The following is a 17765-nucleotide window of genomic DNA, read 5'->3' as shown; positions in this document are numbered from 1 at the left end:
CCCGGAGTGCTGAAATGAACACAGCAAAACAAAGCCACACAAATACTGAATTCACTGAGGGCAGAGTTTCAATCAGCCCTTCGAGAGTTCATTGCATATTTGAAGTTTATTAACATGGCTTTCCCTTTAAAGCGTTTAAATACATGGCAAGGTAATTTTTTTTTCCTCAGTATTTTCTTTCCCAGATTCATCTTCAAAACTAAATGGGCTTAAAAATGGTCTACAACCGCATATCCTTTGCAGTTACCAAGATTATCTGACTTTCAAGCACACAGACAGACAAATACACTACAGATGACAACAGATGAAACAAGCCACTGCACCAGGCTGCAACTTACCTGCAGCTCCTGGTTCGCAAAAAGAAAAACACACATAATTAGAACGAGGACAAACACTTAAAGTTACCTTTTAATGGAGGCTACTTTATAATATTGCATAAGCTTGCTGGCAGTAGAAGACTGATTCAAGCTCTGGAAATACTTTTTTTTTGTCAAGCCCCCTATTATTTAATTGGTTTTAGAAAAATTGGTGCAAAAACATTATGAGACAAACACTTAAAACAGATGGCTATGGCACATTTTTCAGTGTTAACATGTATTAAAACTAATTTTGAGAACGACTTGGAAGTGAAAATTCAAAATGGACTTTATCTACATTTATTTGATTACATGTACAATATGCAAATTTTATTCAGTGCAAGAAAGCATAAGCATTTGAGTTAATTTCAGTTTTGATAAGCAGGTTTGGCTGTTAGAGTTTTCATTCCTCTTCCCAGGTGCTTAGAATTTTAAATTCACTATTGATTCATTATAGGGATTTTATGGTCACAAAAGCAATCCTGTTAGTTTGCACTAACTCAAAGTCACCCAGAATGAGGTCACTGGCTAGGGTGGGGAGAGGGTCTTAAACGTGGTTTCGCCATTTTCAGAACATCTACAACATCTCTGCATTTGTCCTGCTCTTTTCTGAGCCAATGAAGCATAAAGGAAATGCTTCGGAGAAGCATTAAGCAGTTGGAAGCGTTGTGATGGTTCTGAGATCAAGATGTTGAATGGGTTACAGTTCTGGCAGTCATTTGGATTGCTGGAGATAGGAGAGAAGAGAACCTATTTCTTGGTAGAAAGAAAAACTTGGGAATTGCTAAAATTCCTCATCCAAAGGAGTTTGGTTTCCAGAGGTATAAAAGATCTATCTGAATACCCCTTCCACCTCCATAGGGATGGTGTCCTTTGAAGGACTGTCCAGCTTTCCCCAATATCTACCCTTGGATATTTCTATGCACTGCAACGGTATATTATAAATGACAGTTATTGCATTTTACTATTTAAAAACAGAGAAAAATGCAGATAAAGATGATAAATGCACCATGAACCCAGACACAATATGAATGGCTGAAAATCAAATCAATTTCAACATACTCATGTCAATATTAATTGAGTATTAATTGAGGTTTTGATGATACCCGTAGAGTTTTTCAAGTTTTGTACAGTTTCATTTGGCTTTCTACAGTTGTAGTCTCATTTAAATATATACTCTTTAATTCACCATTAAGCAGGAAATTTGCAAAATGTCAGATACTGTTCATATTTCTACATATCCGATTAGATCAAAGTAAAAAGCAAAGGGAGTAAGTAGCTAGGATGAACGAAAGAGCTCATGGTGTGCCAAACAGCACAATATAAAATTATAGATCCAATGTTGTTGTTTTTTCTAAGCAGGAAGTGCAAGAGATGGCATGCCTGGATTTTTGTTAGTGCTTTGATTAAGTACAAGCTTACAGCAAAAGAAAAGGACAAAATCTCAAAGTTGTTACTTTTTCCTGAAGAATGGGCTTGAATGAAGCTACTGTTTTACACAGTCTTACCTCTGCATCTTCCAACTCAACATCTAAAAAGTCAAAATCCTTAAAAACTCCAAACTGTTGTTCACTTGTGTTATCTTCTACAACCACTTCTTCTTCTTGAATTACTTCCTCTGTTGCTGAAATAAGACTCGTTTGCTGGTCCCCAACTTCTAAGTCTTCATTAGAAGAAAAGATAACCTACAGTGTCATCGGTAACAGAGGTAATAAGCATGAGTAAAATTGGGAGTACCAATATAGATGTTTACAGATGTTGCATCTTAGATGACAGGAGCTGATGGAATTATATTTAAATGCCGTTAATCACTAACAAGACATTCTGCTACAATGTAAAAGCTTTCGAGTTCTTAAACTCTCATGACAGTGATATAATAACTCACCAACTCTAGTATAAAATTTTGTTTAATTGATGGGCACATGCTTCTTTCAGAAATTTAAAATTACTCACAGAAGGGTTCTTGGGGATTCCTGATTCTGGACCACAAAGAGATAATACATTCATTAGTTTCTCCCTTGTTCGTCGCTGGAAAAGAAATCAAAATACTTATAAATATTTAAATGATGCTTGCTTTCTTTTGCTACGAAGAGATGTTTTCTGCATTTTAAGATTTATCCAATGGATCACCTGAGATAACTGTGGCCTCTTCCAGCTCACAGGCACCAAAGCATTCGAATTTGATCCAGAGGAAGTTGAAGATGTACTTCTTGTAACAGCAATGACTTTAGCTTTGCCATTCCTGCCTGTGGCACTGTGCTGATCACCGTATTTGTTCCCGATAATTGGGGTCTATAAAACGAAGACAAAGTAGTGCTTCAGGTCAACATATTGCCCAATTTCACAAAGGTCTCTAAAACAAGAGTTTGTTTACCATGCTGTGTGTACGGTGTGCAACAACCAGCAAGGCCCCTATAACGTGCAAAGCCACAAACTATGATCTATAAATCATCATATAGTGGCTTATATGATTTATTATTATGGTAACTGCGGTAGTGGAGGAACATTTTCTTTTGTCTTTTCCAGGGTAAGAACATTCTTCTTGCCAGGAGCGTTTCATTCCTTTCACCAATCTTCTCATTTTATCAGGCAGAAATAGCATTTTTTGGGGTGGGTTGGGGGTCAGCCAACTGATGGCAAGCTGTATAAAGTGATGTTGGGGTCGGGGGAGGTAAACCAGCTGCTGTCAGTCCTTCATGGGTAGCTAGAAAAAGAACACTAGAAATCCTATCATTTATCTTTTATTGATAAAGGCGATGATAACAGAATTTTGAAAACCTGAGAGTATTTGTTCATCTCTGCCTTTTATACCTAATTTTATTCTTGGTATAAAATGAAGGGAACAAGAAGCTTTTCCTCTGATCCCACTCGTCCTTTGGCTGAAATCATCATTCAAGCGGTGTTCTGAAATACTGAATAATTATATGATGGTACTTTCTTCCATCCAAATGCAGGCAATTTAAGAGACTTCTGGATGGGATGTTTTATTTTGGGCTCAGAACAACCCATTTTTCCTCATATGTGCACATCCCTAATTTCAACTTAAAATTTGAGCGTCTGACCTTCTGGCCAATCGGGGCTGCACTGAAAACCGTGTGTTACTAGCTGACCAGGGTCACATGCAGCCTGTTGGGTACAGGTTGGACATGCCTGTCTTAGAAGAAAATTAAGCATGCAAAATCTTAAACTTTACTTAAAATCTCTTTACCTCTGATATGTCAAAATGAAAATCTAAGGTTTTTCCAGGCAGTTCTTTGGAAACATTGTTAAAAATTTTTGTAAATGAAATTTCAGGTGAGCTTGTATCACCACCATAAGATTTTGGAATATCATTTGGTACAACGAGACTGGCTGAACGCGATACCACCAATTTCAAAATATTAAGCGCTTCCTTCCAGTAGGGACTCTATTAATAAAGATAGGAAAAAAAAGACATGTATTAATCAGAATAATAACTCAAAAATACAAAAGCCTACAATATCTGAAGTATTAATATAAAGCTGTTACATTTCTATGAACAAGTCAACAAATGTGATTTTGAATTTTTAAGATAAATACAGGTTAAATCCTTCTAAAAACTTGCTTCACTTAATATAAGAAGATGCATGTAGCTTCTCTTTTTTTGTTGCTAAAGAGCTGCATCTCTTTTCAGCTCCACACAGTTGCTTAAAGCCATCATTCTGCTAAACAACTAATTCCCACAAAAGTCAAACTATTTACTAAGACTATTGCATTCTTCTTCTCATCCTTCCTATTACCTATCTCCTCCCATTTATGACTATAACCATGTTGCTTGTATCTCTATGATCTTTATTGTTTTATTTGTTTCCTAGTATGATTTGATTGCTTATTAGTAACCTATGACTATCACTAAGTGTTGTGTCTCATGATTCTTAATGAATGTATTTTATTTTTTCTTTATGTACACTGAGAGCTTATGCACCAAAGACAAATTCCTTGTGTGTCCAATCACACTTGGCCAATAAAGAATTGAATTCTATTCTATTAAGGTATTCCTGGGTTTTTCTGTATATGTGTGTGTGCACAGCTGCACAACTTTCTTAAAGAGATGCTTTGTATATACTCCTGCACATTCCAAAGTATGTTTTTCGAAGAACTTCTACAGACCTACCGTTTACCGCAGGGCTGTCAAATTCACAGCCCACGGGCTGGATGCATCATGCGCTAGCCACGTCCATACTTGGTTAAGTGAAGAGGAAAAAAGTTGCCATACATCATGTGACAATGCTGTGATGACGGGTTTGACACCCCTGGTTTACCGTTTACAAGTATGTGAATGTTAACTATGCATGCTAAAAGTATTTAGCAGTGTAGCTGGTGCTTACAGCTTAATTACCTTTCTCACCGTTATTTTACAGTCACTTGGTTTAAATTAACATCAATTTCGCAACAGGCAACTGGAGTAAGTTAATCTTAGGTAGAAAGGCTGCTTCAGTTGTTTAATTTTAGAATATGGAGATGTGTGTGTGTGTGTGTGCGGGGGGTAAAACTCCCAAGTTCTCTGTTAATAATCAGAGGAAGAGGGCCACACCACAGGAAGAGAGTTGGCTAAGTGCACTTGCTTTATTTTATGATAAAATTCAAAACAATATATCCAATTGAAAGGTCAGAAAATGGGATGTGAAGGAAAATTTACAAAAAAGCATCAACACAGCAAGTCTTGCTTTTAAGTTGCTGGGAGATTGGTTCCACTTGATAAAATTTGAAAAAGAGTTATCATTAACTGCTCCCTTTTATCACCACATGATTTATCATAAGAACAAAAATATGCCCTATCATAACACTATACCCAGATTAAAGTTCAATAACGATCATTTTGCCCACAAATAATTCCTTCATGTGACCCTTACTCAATCAAGTGGCTTAGTCAAAATGGAAAAGTATGGTTACCTTTAAAAAAAAAATAAAGTCAAAAATCTTAAAATTATGAATGTATAATCCTCTGCTTTTTCTTAAAAGTAAATCCAGACGTGGATACTTTAAATATCCTGATTTCCCTTCTCACTAAAATATGATGGCAACTGGTATTTCTGCTTATTTAGATTTCATTTTAGCATCATGACTATGCAGACTGCCAACAACTTCTGTAGTTAAAGTACTGATTAAAAAGCAAAAGCCCCAATGTGAAAACTTAGAAGAGAATAAAACAAACGATAAGGCAATGAACCGGTTTTGCTAAGTTTTGTACCTTGTAACAAGCACAATCACTCATACAAATTTATCAACTGTAATAACATATAAAGGTGGCACATTGCAATTTTTCTAGATAATTAAACTTCAGCCATTCTTGGGTACTATTGTTCAATGAATAGCACAAATAAGGGGGAATATTTGTAGCTCAGAATGGAAATGTGGGGTCCTTGGTGCTCTCTTGAGCTTTTGGCAGTGGTTTGCGCTCTGAGTTTGCCATTTAGCTCTCAAATGTTTCATTACCATCATCATCATCAGGACTTCTGTAGAAGCATCTTGCCACGTTTCTCTTGAACTTGGTTGATCAGTTAGTTGGTCAATTAACTTAGTTGATCAGTTGGTCGCGTGCTTGGCCATTCGTTTGCCGCTATATTTAAATTCTGAGGAGCTGATTGGCTCCGTTGTTGAGGAGCTGAGTTGGCGCAGTGGTTAGAGTGCAGTACTGCAGGCTACTTCTGCTGACTGCCAGCTAACTGCAATTTGGCAATTGAAATCTCACCAGGCTCAAGACTGACTCAACCTTCCATCCTTCTGAGGTTGGTAAAATGAGGACCCAGATTGTTGGGGCAATGTGCTGACTGTCGAGCCTGAAACTGACATATATGTAGCCATTTTATTTAGCTCTATATCTTAATCATATATTCCTTTTTTCTTTCTTTCTTTTTGCTGGTGTAAGGGGGGAGGGTTTCGAGCTCACCACATTCTTAAGGTGGGAGGTGGTTAGATACTGAGGATTGTTTTGGCTAGGTGACTTTCTTTCCCGTGGGAACAGAAGCTATCCCTGCCTGGAGGTAGAGTTTGAAGACACCAGGCAATGTTGATTTCTTTTTATTGGGGAATGTGACTTTTATGAGGTGTTTCTGATATTATATATTCTGATATTATATGGTGTAATTCCAATTTGTGTTGATCCAGAATTACAACAGACTTTGCCAATTTGATGATTACCTAAATAAAATAAATTTGTTTTGGAAGATGGATTTTGCATTTCCACCCCTCTAAATGAGTTTTATCACTTGAAAACCGGACACTGACTCTGTAAACTGCTTAGAGAGGGCTTTAAAGCAACATGAAATGGTATATAAGTCTAAGTGCTATTGCTATTGATCGTTCAAATGGTTTGCTTTCTTAAGCGTCATATGCTGTGAATTTATTGAAGCCTGGTATTTTTCAAAAGGGGTAATTAACAAGCTTATTGATTTAGATCCAGCATATGAGCCCTTGAGAAACCGGACCATTCGAATGACCAATCAACAACGGAACCAATCTGCTTCTCAGAATTTAAGCATAGCACCCAAACGAATGACCAATCATGTGACCAACTGAACACACTGGCACCCAAAACATATAGAAAGCTTAAGAAGAACAGAACAAGATGCTTCAACCGAAGTCCTGCTGATGATGTTACGCAGCCTGGTAACAAAACATTTGGAGCTAAATGGCAAGCTTGCAGAGCAAACCACTGCCAAAAGCTCACAGTACCAAGGGCCCACAATGAACAGAACGAAAAATGGTAATAAAATCATCTACATGTGCTCCTGATCTTCTAAAAAGGCATCAAATTAACAAACATAAATATCTGCTGGGGATTAAATTAAATGAACTACAGTACTTAGAAGTCTTATTTCTAATTGCCACAGGATAAGCAGGTTACTATGCCACTATCTACACCCGCATTTTGCTGCTAAAGAATTCTAGCAGATGTATCTATTTGGGAGAGAAATAATTCAAACATGCCATTTGGTGCAAACTTCATTTGGAAAAAAATATACCATGCAGAAATTGGATTTATGAGTCATTGTCTTTTGAGAGCTTTGTATTAATTTCAACCGATTACACTAAAATGTTCCATCTAGGAATCTTTAATATTATTTGGACAGCAATTTGGCATAAAATAAATATGTACTGCAGCCATATACAGTATGTGGAACCATACAGACTGGATAAAATATATCTAATAATTAAATAAAACTGAAAATCAGACTACCGTATTTACCGGACTATAAGCTGCTACTTTTTTCCCACGCTTTGAACCCTGCAGCTTGTACAACAATTCGGCTTATCTATAGATTTTTCTTCGCTAACTGCCATCAGACAGATGCAAGAGGTCAATGCAAAGAAGACGCTACCGGTAGTTTTTGGTGCGCTCGACGCAAGCAGCACGACACGCATGAACGCAAAATATTTTTCCCACCCTCATCATGGAAATTACACGAAGAAAAGCATATGATGCAGCTTTTAAGTTGAAAGCAATCGATCTGTCTATCCAGGAAGGAAATAGAGCTGCTGCGCGTAAGCTTGGCGTTAATGAATCAATGGTGAGACGTTGGAGACGTCTGGCCGCATGCAAAGAGCCTTCTTCTCTTTCTGTGTAAATATCTCATTTCACAATGTATATATCTGCGGCTTATAGTCTGGTGCGGCTAATATATGTAAAAATATTTTTTTCTTTTAAAATTTAGTGGGTGCGGCTTATATTCCGATGCGCTATATAGTCTGGTAAATACGGTATTTATAAAAGTGTTACAAAAAGCTTCTATTGCCATTTGCTCAGCGATACAAAAAAGGAAGATGCATTTTTCTAACATTTCTCTTCGATGTTCCTAAGATTGTAAAGATAAAAATGTGGCCCTTGTTGGTATTTGACGAGGCATTTTCAAGGACCAAAATGTGCTTTCTGCCTTAAGGTGTCCATTTGACATGTTAGAATTCCCATGCTGACCCAAATCAAGCTTGGTTTGACTCTTTGCACTGGGCGTACATGGCCGAGGAATTCTAGGAGTTGAAGTGCACATATCTTAAAGTGGCCAAGTTTGAAAAGATTAACATATGCTGGACAAATGTGGCAGCTATACACCCTGATCCAGAGGAACACAAAATCCATTTCTCTAAATGGAAAGATACGACATTTTCAAACGTGTGCCTTTAATTGACTCACCTGAACATATTTGCCAATGATCTTTATGATCTCCAAATTGAACTGCTTCACTGGTGCTGTGGACAGGTCAACGTGGCTCAAAAGGCTATAAATGATTTGGAGCAAAGACTGTTGCATGCTGGAGATCCCTTTTTCTAACAGCTAAAAAATAGATGTGTATATATCAAATGGCATTCAATGCAAAGTAGTAAGCTATTAGATAACCCTGTCTTTAACGGACCTGCCCTCACATTCAATAAACTAAGCATTAACTGATGTATAACATTAGAAGTGTATATTTGGAAGTTTAAAAGCCAGCATAGGATAATGGTTATTAAGGTGTCGTAAAGAGCCGGGAAGATATATTTGGTAATTCTAAAATGTGAGAAAACAAAATGTACCAACTTCAAACGGAGAATAGTAGCCAATACCTGAAAGAGATATCTAAATGTACAAAGAATTATTACCTCTGCCAGGTACGTTATCAGATTAAAAGTTGTTTCTGAGAATGAGTCGTGCAAATATCTGCACACTACATTAATCCAATTAGAGCAGTCTCTGGAGTAACTGTGTGTGCTGTATAAACACATCATATGAGCCAAATTAGCAAGAGTTGGGGATTTCTCTTCTGTACAAACCTAAAAACAAAAAGTCAAAGTATTAGTTACCGGAATATCTATTTAAACAGTTGATTTTAAAAGAGCCCTGACTTTATTACAACTTGTAACAGCCATTATGACTATAGATTTTGTCTGAGTTCAAAATCCCATTATGGAATAATGTGCTTTGCTTGTTCTGGCTTAAGGTTATGAACCTTAGCTAATTGGTTACTTAAATTGATTGGGTAAGCAAACAGTGTGTGAATCCAGTTTTAGATAGAGCAGACTGACTGAAAAGAGTTGTTCCTTTGTTAGTTACGATTGTCTTAAATCCTAGTGACTGCTATACATTTACTTTAAATAGATAAAATCTATTCCCTTCAGTGCCCAGTTGTGTGGCATTGCAACATTTAGAAATTTTGATTCAAAGCTGGTGTTTGGGATAAAAGCATCAAGAATCTAGCGTTCTGTTTTTCTTAGCTGTTGCTTAAAGCCAATGCCTCATGTCCCACTGCTCCTCCTGAAGCTCTGGGCCTACTCAAGAAACACATGGAACCCACTTGGATGACAGTGTTTGGGATTTTCTCTATGCAACACAGAATAGCCAGGTTTCGGCTTTGGGAAAAACCTCCTGGATGCCAGCACTCTTAGTGGCTTTCCTTAGAGGGCTTGGCTAGATGTCTTATCACCCTCGATTGTCACTGCCCAACCTTAAACTGTTGCTATCACTATCTTTTGTTCTTCTAGCTACTACATCCTTACCATTGTTGCTACTATGGCTATCCAACTTCCAATGCCACACTTCTTGCCTTTGCCACTCTATATCACCTCCCTTCTGATCTTCCCAGTAACCTCAGAACTTCAAATTTTGGTTTCCTTTCTCTCCTTTTCCTACTCTATTACACCCGAGCCCCTTCTTAAAAGGCAGGTTTTCGGCAGAGTGGATGGAGGTGTCAGTTCAGACACTTTGCTACTGCATATCCATCCTTCCACAGTGAATCTGAATATCCCCTTCCTCTTGTTTGTTAGAACACTTAGATTTAATCTGTTGAATATAAGCACCAATTTTTCCAGCAACGTAGTTTGAAGTACCACAATTAAGCTGGGATGAATTAGTTTTGACCCTATATAAACAAACCACAGATGAGCAAGATTGGACCATAGCCTGAACCTGGATGTGACTGACTGACTGAAGGAGCCTTTGTATTATGATCTATTTATTGCTAACATAAAGTGGTAATAGACTTAAAGTGGACACTACAAGTGAAACAACCCATTTCGTTGTGTCCATGGTGTAAAGTATGATAGTGGGGATGTTATGAACTCAGAGCCTCTCATAAAAGCAGAAGAGGCTTTTTGAGTTGGTTTATTTTTTATAAAAGTTGACTTCCTCAGTTACAACATCCCCAAAAGAACATCTACGGGAGATAAGGCTCTGTTGATGAAACACTGAGGAACTTTAAAACACAAAGGAGAAGAGATGGAGAAAAATAGGAGTACAAAAGGAAGAACACTTATATCAAAGGTAAACTGGATATTGTAATTCTAAAGCAGGTAGCCAAAAGGGATTCAAGGGAATGAGGGAAAGATATTCAGGGATAAGGTTCTGGGAAAAATATTAGTGGCAGAACTCTTTCAAGGCCTATACAGATCCAAACCCATGTGTGTGAATGTACAGACGACACATTTGATCAAATTGCCTCCCCCATGAAAACTAAAAAATGTTGAATTATTTCTGCTTATTACCTACCTTCGCTATTCTGTCAGCTGTTTCTTTGCAGAACTGACTTGGATTATCAAAATGTTGAATTAAATGAGGCAATAAACATAATATGTTAAGAGGAAATCCTGCACAGAAAAAGATGAAGTTGAATTTATCTGTAGAATTTAGAAAACTAATTTCTATCCTTTCTAGAAGGTGCACTACCTATAAATACTTTTAATATCAGCAAAAATAAAAATGCCTAAGAAACCTGTCGTACTGAGGGCAGACAATTTGGCTGCCCCAGTTGCACAAGTCCTAAACAACATAGACAGTAGTACAAATTATCAGGACACCAGGTTATCTACTTTGCCATATACTATCAATTTTACAATGTGCATCTTTATTCTGTGCATCTGGCAAAATCTCTCTTCTTTTTTCAATCCAGACAAAACTGCTCCAATTGATTGTTTTGACAGATGCTCATACCCAAATGTTTATCATCTCTTAAAACTTGCCGTGGTGTCCCTCCTATTGCTAAGCACCCAGAAAATGGTTTTGGAGGGCTATTGTTCTGACACCTAGGATATTTAATGAGCCTTGGTGGCCCAGTGGTTAGAATGCGGTATTGCAGGCTAACTCTGCAGGCAGTTTGAGTCCTCACCGGCTGAAGGTTGACTCAGCCTTCCATCTTTCCAAGGTGGGTAAAATGAGGACCCAGATTGTTGAGGGAAATATGTTGACTCTATAAACCACTCAGGGAGCTGTAAAGCAGGACAGTGAAGTGGGATATAAATCTATTGCTAAGTGCTATTTACCTATAGTGTCCCGTAGGTTTCTTATTTCCTATTTGTTTAATGTGAAACTGCTGAGCTAGAACATGGAATATATATTATATGAATTATATTGTCTCGTAACATTTAATTCTAAGGAAGCAATCATTGCCTGTGAAAGTTTCTGGAGCTTAATAATGGATGAGGGGAAAAGCAACCCAGAAATGAAATCCAAACAAGACTGAGATGCTACTGGTATGGAGAAAGTTGCATGCAGGGATTGAGACAAAGTCCATGTTGAATAAGGATGCATATCCGGAGGAGGAACAGGATGCCAATTTGGGAGTGCTTTTTGGCCCCCAGTGATTGTGAGGTTTCCAAATAACAACTACAGCAAGGAGACCTCGTACAGAATTACGGTTATACAAGTGATAACTCTTCATCAGCTGGACAGCCTTAGCAATATAGCACATCCATTTCCTTTCTTAACTGCTGCTTGGTGCATTTCAGGCTGCTTCTGAGGTGTCCACAAAATGCAGTTGGCATAAAATGCAACAGCAAGATTGTAGGTCAGAAGCGGGTGAAATCTTAGGATGCCAATACTGAAAGTTTTGCCCTGGCACTGCTAGATACAGTCTTAAGATGCTGACATAGGCCTTAAAACCCCTCAATGGCTTAGGCACGATCTGAAAGAGAGGCCATTTTTAGGGTGCCCCTTTCAGAACCTCATCTATTTAATAATATTCCTGCCAGGCCCCTGGGAAACAAAATGCATTTTAATTTAAATGGTAGCATTTTTATGCTTTATAATTTCTAATTTTGGAAGCAGCCTTGAAAGGGAAGGATTCACTATAAATCTAATAACAAATCTAATAACAAAACGCATAAAAGAACCCCTACGTTAACTCACAATTCTGGGCAGTATAATTCCAAAAAACATTTGAAAAATACCTGCTACTTGGGATGGATCCACCAACATGTGCTTGGAAACTGTGATGAGCTTGCTAAGTAAGTGAACTGTCATTTCTTGGGTCGACACAGAGGTGAACCCCTTCAGGAATAACTGCTGAAGGCCTGGAAAGTTATTCCATTTTAATTTACTCTGCATCTGTTCAATCTTCTCCCTGCTCTCAGGTTTATCCAGAGGCAAATGAACAAGAAGTTTATTGAGGAGCCTGAGAGCCAAGAGGTATTCATATTCATAATCTGATTCCAGCAAAGAGGCTGCAATCCAGAATATGGTGGCCATCAGATTGACAGGATCAGTAGTGGGCTGCACATCGTGCATTCCTCCCTCTTTCAGGGAGGAAAGGCTTCTAGTCCTTGCTAAGCTGTTGGAGTGATTTATCCTTCCATCCATTATATCCAGCGTGTTGCTCCTCCGTCGGTCACTTTTCCTTTCACCGATCAAACTCAGTCGCAAAGAGTTGCTTTTCATGTGACTGTAATAGCCTACAAAGTTGCCAGAGTTAACGTGACTTGTGCTTAGGTTTATCTGACCGGTGCTTTTTCTGTTTGTTGCATATTTGTTACCCAATAACGGGTCATAATAGGAAGCACTGAAACAAAAAGAGAATGCAGCATGTAATTTGTCACCCCAAGACCATTAAGAATATTGAAAAAAAAGTGGATAACATCCCTCAGTTTCAAATACAGAGAAGTAACATTACTTCTCTTTTAATCAAGAATGCTACACATTAATTTTAAAAAAAGACATACCTTTTTCAAGAAGTGGGGGGAATTATCGTTTTTTTTTCTTTAGACATCATGGTATTATATCACATTATGATGCATCATGCTCACTGACCTTCTGGGAGTGTTTTTCAGGGCTTATGAGAGGGTGTATTTTCAATATTTATATCCTCCATTTTATAACTATGACCACTTATAACTAAGGCCACTTACAAATAAGACTAGGAAATTAATAAAGCAGCATCGGTTAAACCATCGTGAGCCGAGCTGCCGTTCTCAAGGACAGGTGTTCCATTAAGAATTCTGAACAATATAACAGGACTAAAACTCCACAATTTCTCCAAATATCTTTTTACTGACCAATACACATTTCTTGTATCTGTTTGTGGAAATGAGCTTCAAGGTTAACTTAAACATGCTTTCTCCTCATCTTGAAAAAGAGGTTCCCCCAAAACGGTATGGTTGTCTAAAACCAGAAGAGTTTGGTAGCAATTTTTAAAGACTTACTAAAACATATTTATTCAAAAGCACTCACTTACGTGAACGGCAGCTCACATCATCATGCATATGGGGTGGCTTAACTGATATAAATAAGTTTTAATGACCATTGTGATTTATTTGATAGCCATAGTAAAAATGGTCATAAAGTCGGTTATGGTCATGTGACAACTTGATTTACGACCAACCCCAACTTACAACAAAAATTCCAGTCCTGATTGTTGGTTGTAAGTGAAGGAGTACCCGTATTACCAACCAGGTACATATAGGATTGCAAGTAATTTTTAGTATTCAGAACTATTTTTATTAAGTGGGCCTGAGTAGATTTTGCTTACTTCAAAATTTATTGATCAGAAAGAGGAAGAAAGTATGCTAGGACAGTGGATCCCGACCTTCCTGGCGCTGGGGATCAGTTTTGCGGAAGATAAATTTTTTCCATGGACTGGGGTGGTGATGGTTTCACATGCTATCTAGATCCTGTGCATATGCCGAGGAAGCTTTGTTTGTTCACCCACTATTTGCATGGAACGGGTCCTAACACGCCACGGACCAGTACCAGTCCACGGTCCAGGGGTTGGGATATTAGGACAGTGTGCAAAGCAGAAAAAATTGCTTCCTAAAATTAATTAACTGCTTAAGTCAATTTTTTTTTTAATTTTTTTTTTGAACTTTCAAGTAGAATAACCCAATGAAAAAAAAGAAAATGGGAAAAAAACTAAAAATGGAATGTTCATGATAGGCAATTAAGCCATTGAAATGATGTACTGCATACTTATTTAAATCACAGAAGTCTTCTTTTCAGCAATGTCTGCATGTGCAAAAGGAACATGACATAAGTTATTGTGCCCCTGCTATTGTCATCCTGCCACTCCTTGAACCTTATTACAGACGCAGGCATTTAAACACCCCACTTTAAAAATAGAGTAATTTTTTTTTTAACTTCTGACTGAACCAATGAGTGGAAGACCCATATATTCCCAATGATTTAAAAGAAAAAGTCTCGCCCAAATATTGTAAAAAGAATTTCCGGTGCATATTCCAGGAAGCTATCATAAAAAAAAAAATCTTACTGGGAAAGTGCAGTGAGAAGATCATAATGCTTCATGGTGTCTGCCAATGTATCCACAGCTGACTCCAATGTAAGAAGCAGTTCTATGACAAAACCCTATAAACAGCAAATCGGCCACAAAGGCAATTTATTAATCAGATACATTGAAAAGCATTAAAAGTCAAGTGACCATATGAATGTTTCGTTCGATAAAATACAACACGCCATATGCATAGTTGAACAGAAAAGGTTGGTAAAGTCTCCAAGCCCTTGTAGCGATCCTGCCCAACCTTTTCTGTTCCACTTGCCTATTTTTCTTATAAAAGCATTCTTACAAGATCTTATTCTATCCATCTAATAGACACAGCCCACAAACCTTTATGTGAAAATAAATTGATCATTTCCAGGGTGATCTACAGATTCTTTTAACATTTGGATGGAGAGGTCATAGTCTGAGAGTAGCTGAAGTAACACGTACATATAGGTAGGCCACAGTTCTGGGAGGACTTGCTTTTTAATTGCAACATGCATAAAGTTACACTACAATTTTCATTCATTCTTGCCTCAAAAGGGAAGAAAATCATGCTATGTTTTTTTTTTTACCAGTCATAAGAAGCTCTAAGAGGCAGAAAATAAAGAGTTTTTGTCTGTATATCATTTTAGGATCACAGATTATCTGACACAAGTATAAGAATCTTTTTGATTACAAAAGACTAGCATTCTATAACTTTTAAAAGTTCCAAATGATTTGTTATGATGCCGTACTCTAGAACTGCTGTAAATAATATTCTCCAGGCATAAATCTTCACTTAATGTTCAATTTAAGATAAAAATTAAATTATTGGTTTGTAAAAAAAAATAATTGAAAAGCGAAATACCTGAGCTTCTTCTCCTGCATCTCCAACAGTTTCTACAAGCCTGGAGAGAATATCAGAAAGTGTGTTGGCTGAAAGAGGCTGTTTCAACGCTCTGAAAATCTGAAAAGATCTTCCAGCATAGTGTCGAGAAGAGCAAGAAAGTGCAGCCTGCAGAGCAACTTCACTAAGATGCTGCTCCAGCTGAAATCCAACTGCAAGAAACAGGGAACATTAATAGTGCCTAAAATTAATGATCAATCAATCAGAATAGAGCTGGAAGGGGCCTTGGAGGTCTTCTAGTCCAACCACCTGCTCAAGCAGGAGATCCTGTACCATTTGAGACCAGTGGCTGTCCAGTGTCTTCTGATAAACCTCCAGTGATGAAGCATCTGCAATTTCTGAAGGCCAGCTGTTCCACTGGACAATTGTCCTCACTGTTAGGAACTTTCTCCTTAATTCCAAGTTGCTTCTCTCCTTGGTTAGTTTCCATCCATTGTTTCTTGTCCTGCCCTCTGGTGCTTTGGTAAATAAGTTGACCCCCTCCTCTTTGTGGCAACCTCTCAAATACTGGAATACTGCTATCAAATCCCACCCGAGTCCTTCTTTTTTTTCTAGACTAGCCAAACCCAAATCCGGCATTACTTGTTCCTTCATTAAACGGCTAAAATTTACAACATCATAGCAATTTGAAAGTTTTCAAAACATACCTGAACTTGACTGTTTGAATACAGAAACAACATGCTTTAGAAATATAGTTAACAGCTCAGCACTCTTTATGCTTGGATTCTTTGCTGAAACATCTTCATGATTCCAAAGTGGTCCTTGTTTTCTGCAGATATATCAAACCAGAAACTCATTTGTTAAAAATAATTCATTATCTGCACTGAAGCCTTATGTTTTGATTCCTTGATTATTTATCGAACGCCTCTTTTAGAAGAGTTATAGCTTTTCAGATATAAAACATGTTCGCTTTTATAAACATACAATAACCATAAATATTCTTCGGTAAGAGTTAAATTGTTACATTATTTTCTAAAACAATCTCTACCATTAAATTTAACCACAGGATTCAAGAAACCCTAACCTGAACTTCATTCTACATGGAAGATAAAAGTTTTAGTCCTAAAATTTATGGAGTGAGGCACCCTAACTTTATCCTGATTTCAGCAGAAATGTTGACCCTTAAAATTCACTAACTCAGGTACCATTTCCGTGAAACTAAAAAGAGCTGAACATTAATGCTGAATATTTCACATTATTATGAAGTTATGAAATCTTGAGCAAGAGCTTACAACGTTTTTGAAAATGTATGCATTTCTATACCACGGAGTAAATGCCATCATTCAAATGTTACCTTGAAGTAATAAACTCCATCAGGGACTTCATTTTTTCATCTTGTTCTCCTGAAAGATCAACTTCATTGAGAATGGTGCTTTGCATCTGAGAAATGGCAGCGCTTGTATTTCCTAAACTGATGCTGGAAGAGGTAGAACTTGAACTGAGTCCTGAGTCTGTCATTGGAGAGGGCTGGTGATCTGGTATAAAATCATTAACACCTAATTACAGAAAGACATAATTACCATTCTTGAAATCTTCACACTGACTTTCCAAACATTCCAGAAGATATTCTGATTTTTTTAAATACTTCATTATTTTAGCCCAGCTAAGAAAACTGCTACTTCATACTTGGAATATTTTAAATTTGGAGTGTTTCGTACATCCCTACAACATCCCATTCTCGGGAAGAAGCCTAATCTGGTTCTCTGTGAACAGCTACCCAGGGGTGGGAGTCAAATTTTTTAACAACTGGTTCTGTGGGCGTGGCTTAGGTGGTGGGCATGGCTTAGTAGTCATGTGACAGGTGGACGTGGCTTGGTGGTCATGTTACTGGCTGGGCATGGCCAACTCAGTATCACTCACATCGAGACACGCATCTCCTTGCCTGGCCTCTCATGACTGTGGGGATGCTGCAACAGTCGTAACTGTGAAAAATGGTCATAAGTCACTTTTTTCAGTGCCATTGTAACTTTGAATGGTCACTCCACACAAGCAAAGTACCAGCAAAGAAGGGGGAAAAAAAAACTCCAGAGAAGTTCCTGAGACAGGAAGTCT

At 37.7% G+C, this 17765-nt stretch overlaps 1 protein-coding gene across 9 annotated transcripts in view; it reads right to left on the bottom strand.

Annotated features, from left to right (window-relative positions):
* FRYL (FRY like transcription coactivator) overlaps window positions 1-17765 on the bottom strand; it is a 142903-nt gene that overhangs the window by 24479 nt on the left and 100659 nt on the right. For all 9 annotated transcript variants that reach the window (XR_015744167.1, XM_087936611.1, XM_087936610.1 and 6 more), the window contains 12 exons: window positions 17008-17209; window positions 16361-16482; window positions 15675-15865; window positions 14819-14913; window positions 12510-13117; window positions 10834-10931; window positions 8952-9122; window positions 8506-8646; window positions 3565-3762; window positions 2487-2648; window positions 2310-2384; window positions 1865-2041 (listed from right to left, as the gene is read on the bottom strand). Coding sequence is in view for 8 of the 9 variants with exons in the window: in XM_087936611.1 (XP_087792737.1) it covers window positions 1865-2041; window positions 2310-2384; window positions 2487-2648; window positions 3565-3762; window positions 8506-8646; window positions 8952-9122; window positions 10834-10931; window positions 12510-13117; window positions 14819-14913; window positions 15675-15865; window positions 16361-16482; window positions 17008-17209 (2240 nt within the window). In the remaining variant the exon portion in view is untranslated. The remainder of the gene's footprint in view (window positions 1-1864; window positions 2042-2309; window positions 2385-2486; window positions 2649-3564; window positions 3763-8505; window positions 8647-8951; window positions 9123-10833; window positions 10932-12509; window positions 13118-14818; window positions 14914-15674; window positions 15866-16360; window positions 16483-17007; window positions 17210-17765) is intronic.

Source organism: Pseudonaja textilis, chromosome 6 (genome assembly GCF_049901715.1).
Source record: "Pseudonaja textilis isolate UNSWEBS1 chromosome 6, rPseTex1.2, whole genome shotgun sequence".
In the NCBI taxonomy this organism is placed as follows: Eukaryota; Metazoa; Chordata; class Lepidosauria; order Squamata; family Elapidae; genus Pseudonaja; species Pseudonaja textilis.
This window is presented reverse-complemented; position numbering and strand designations above follow the sequence as displayed.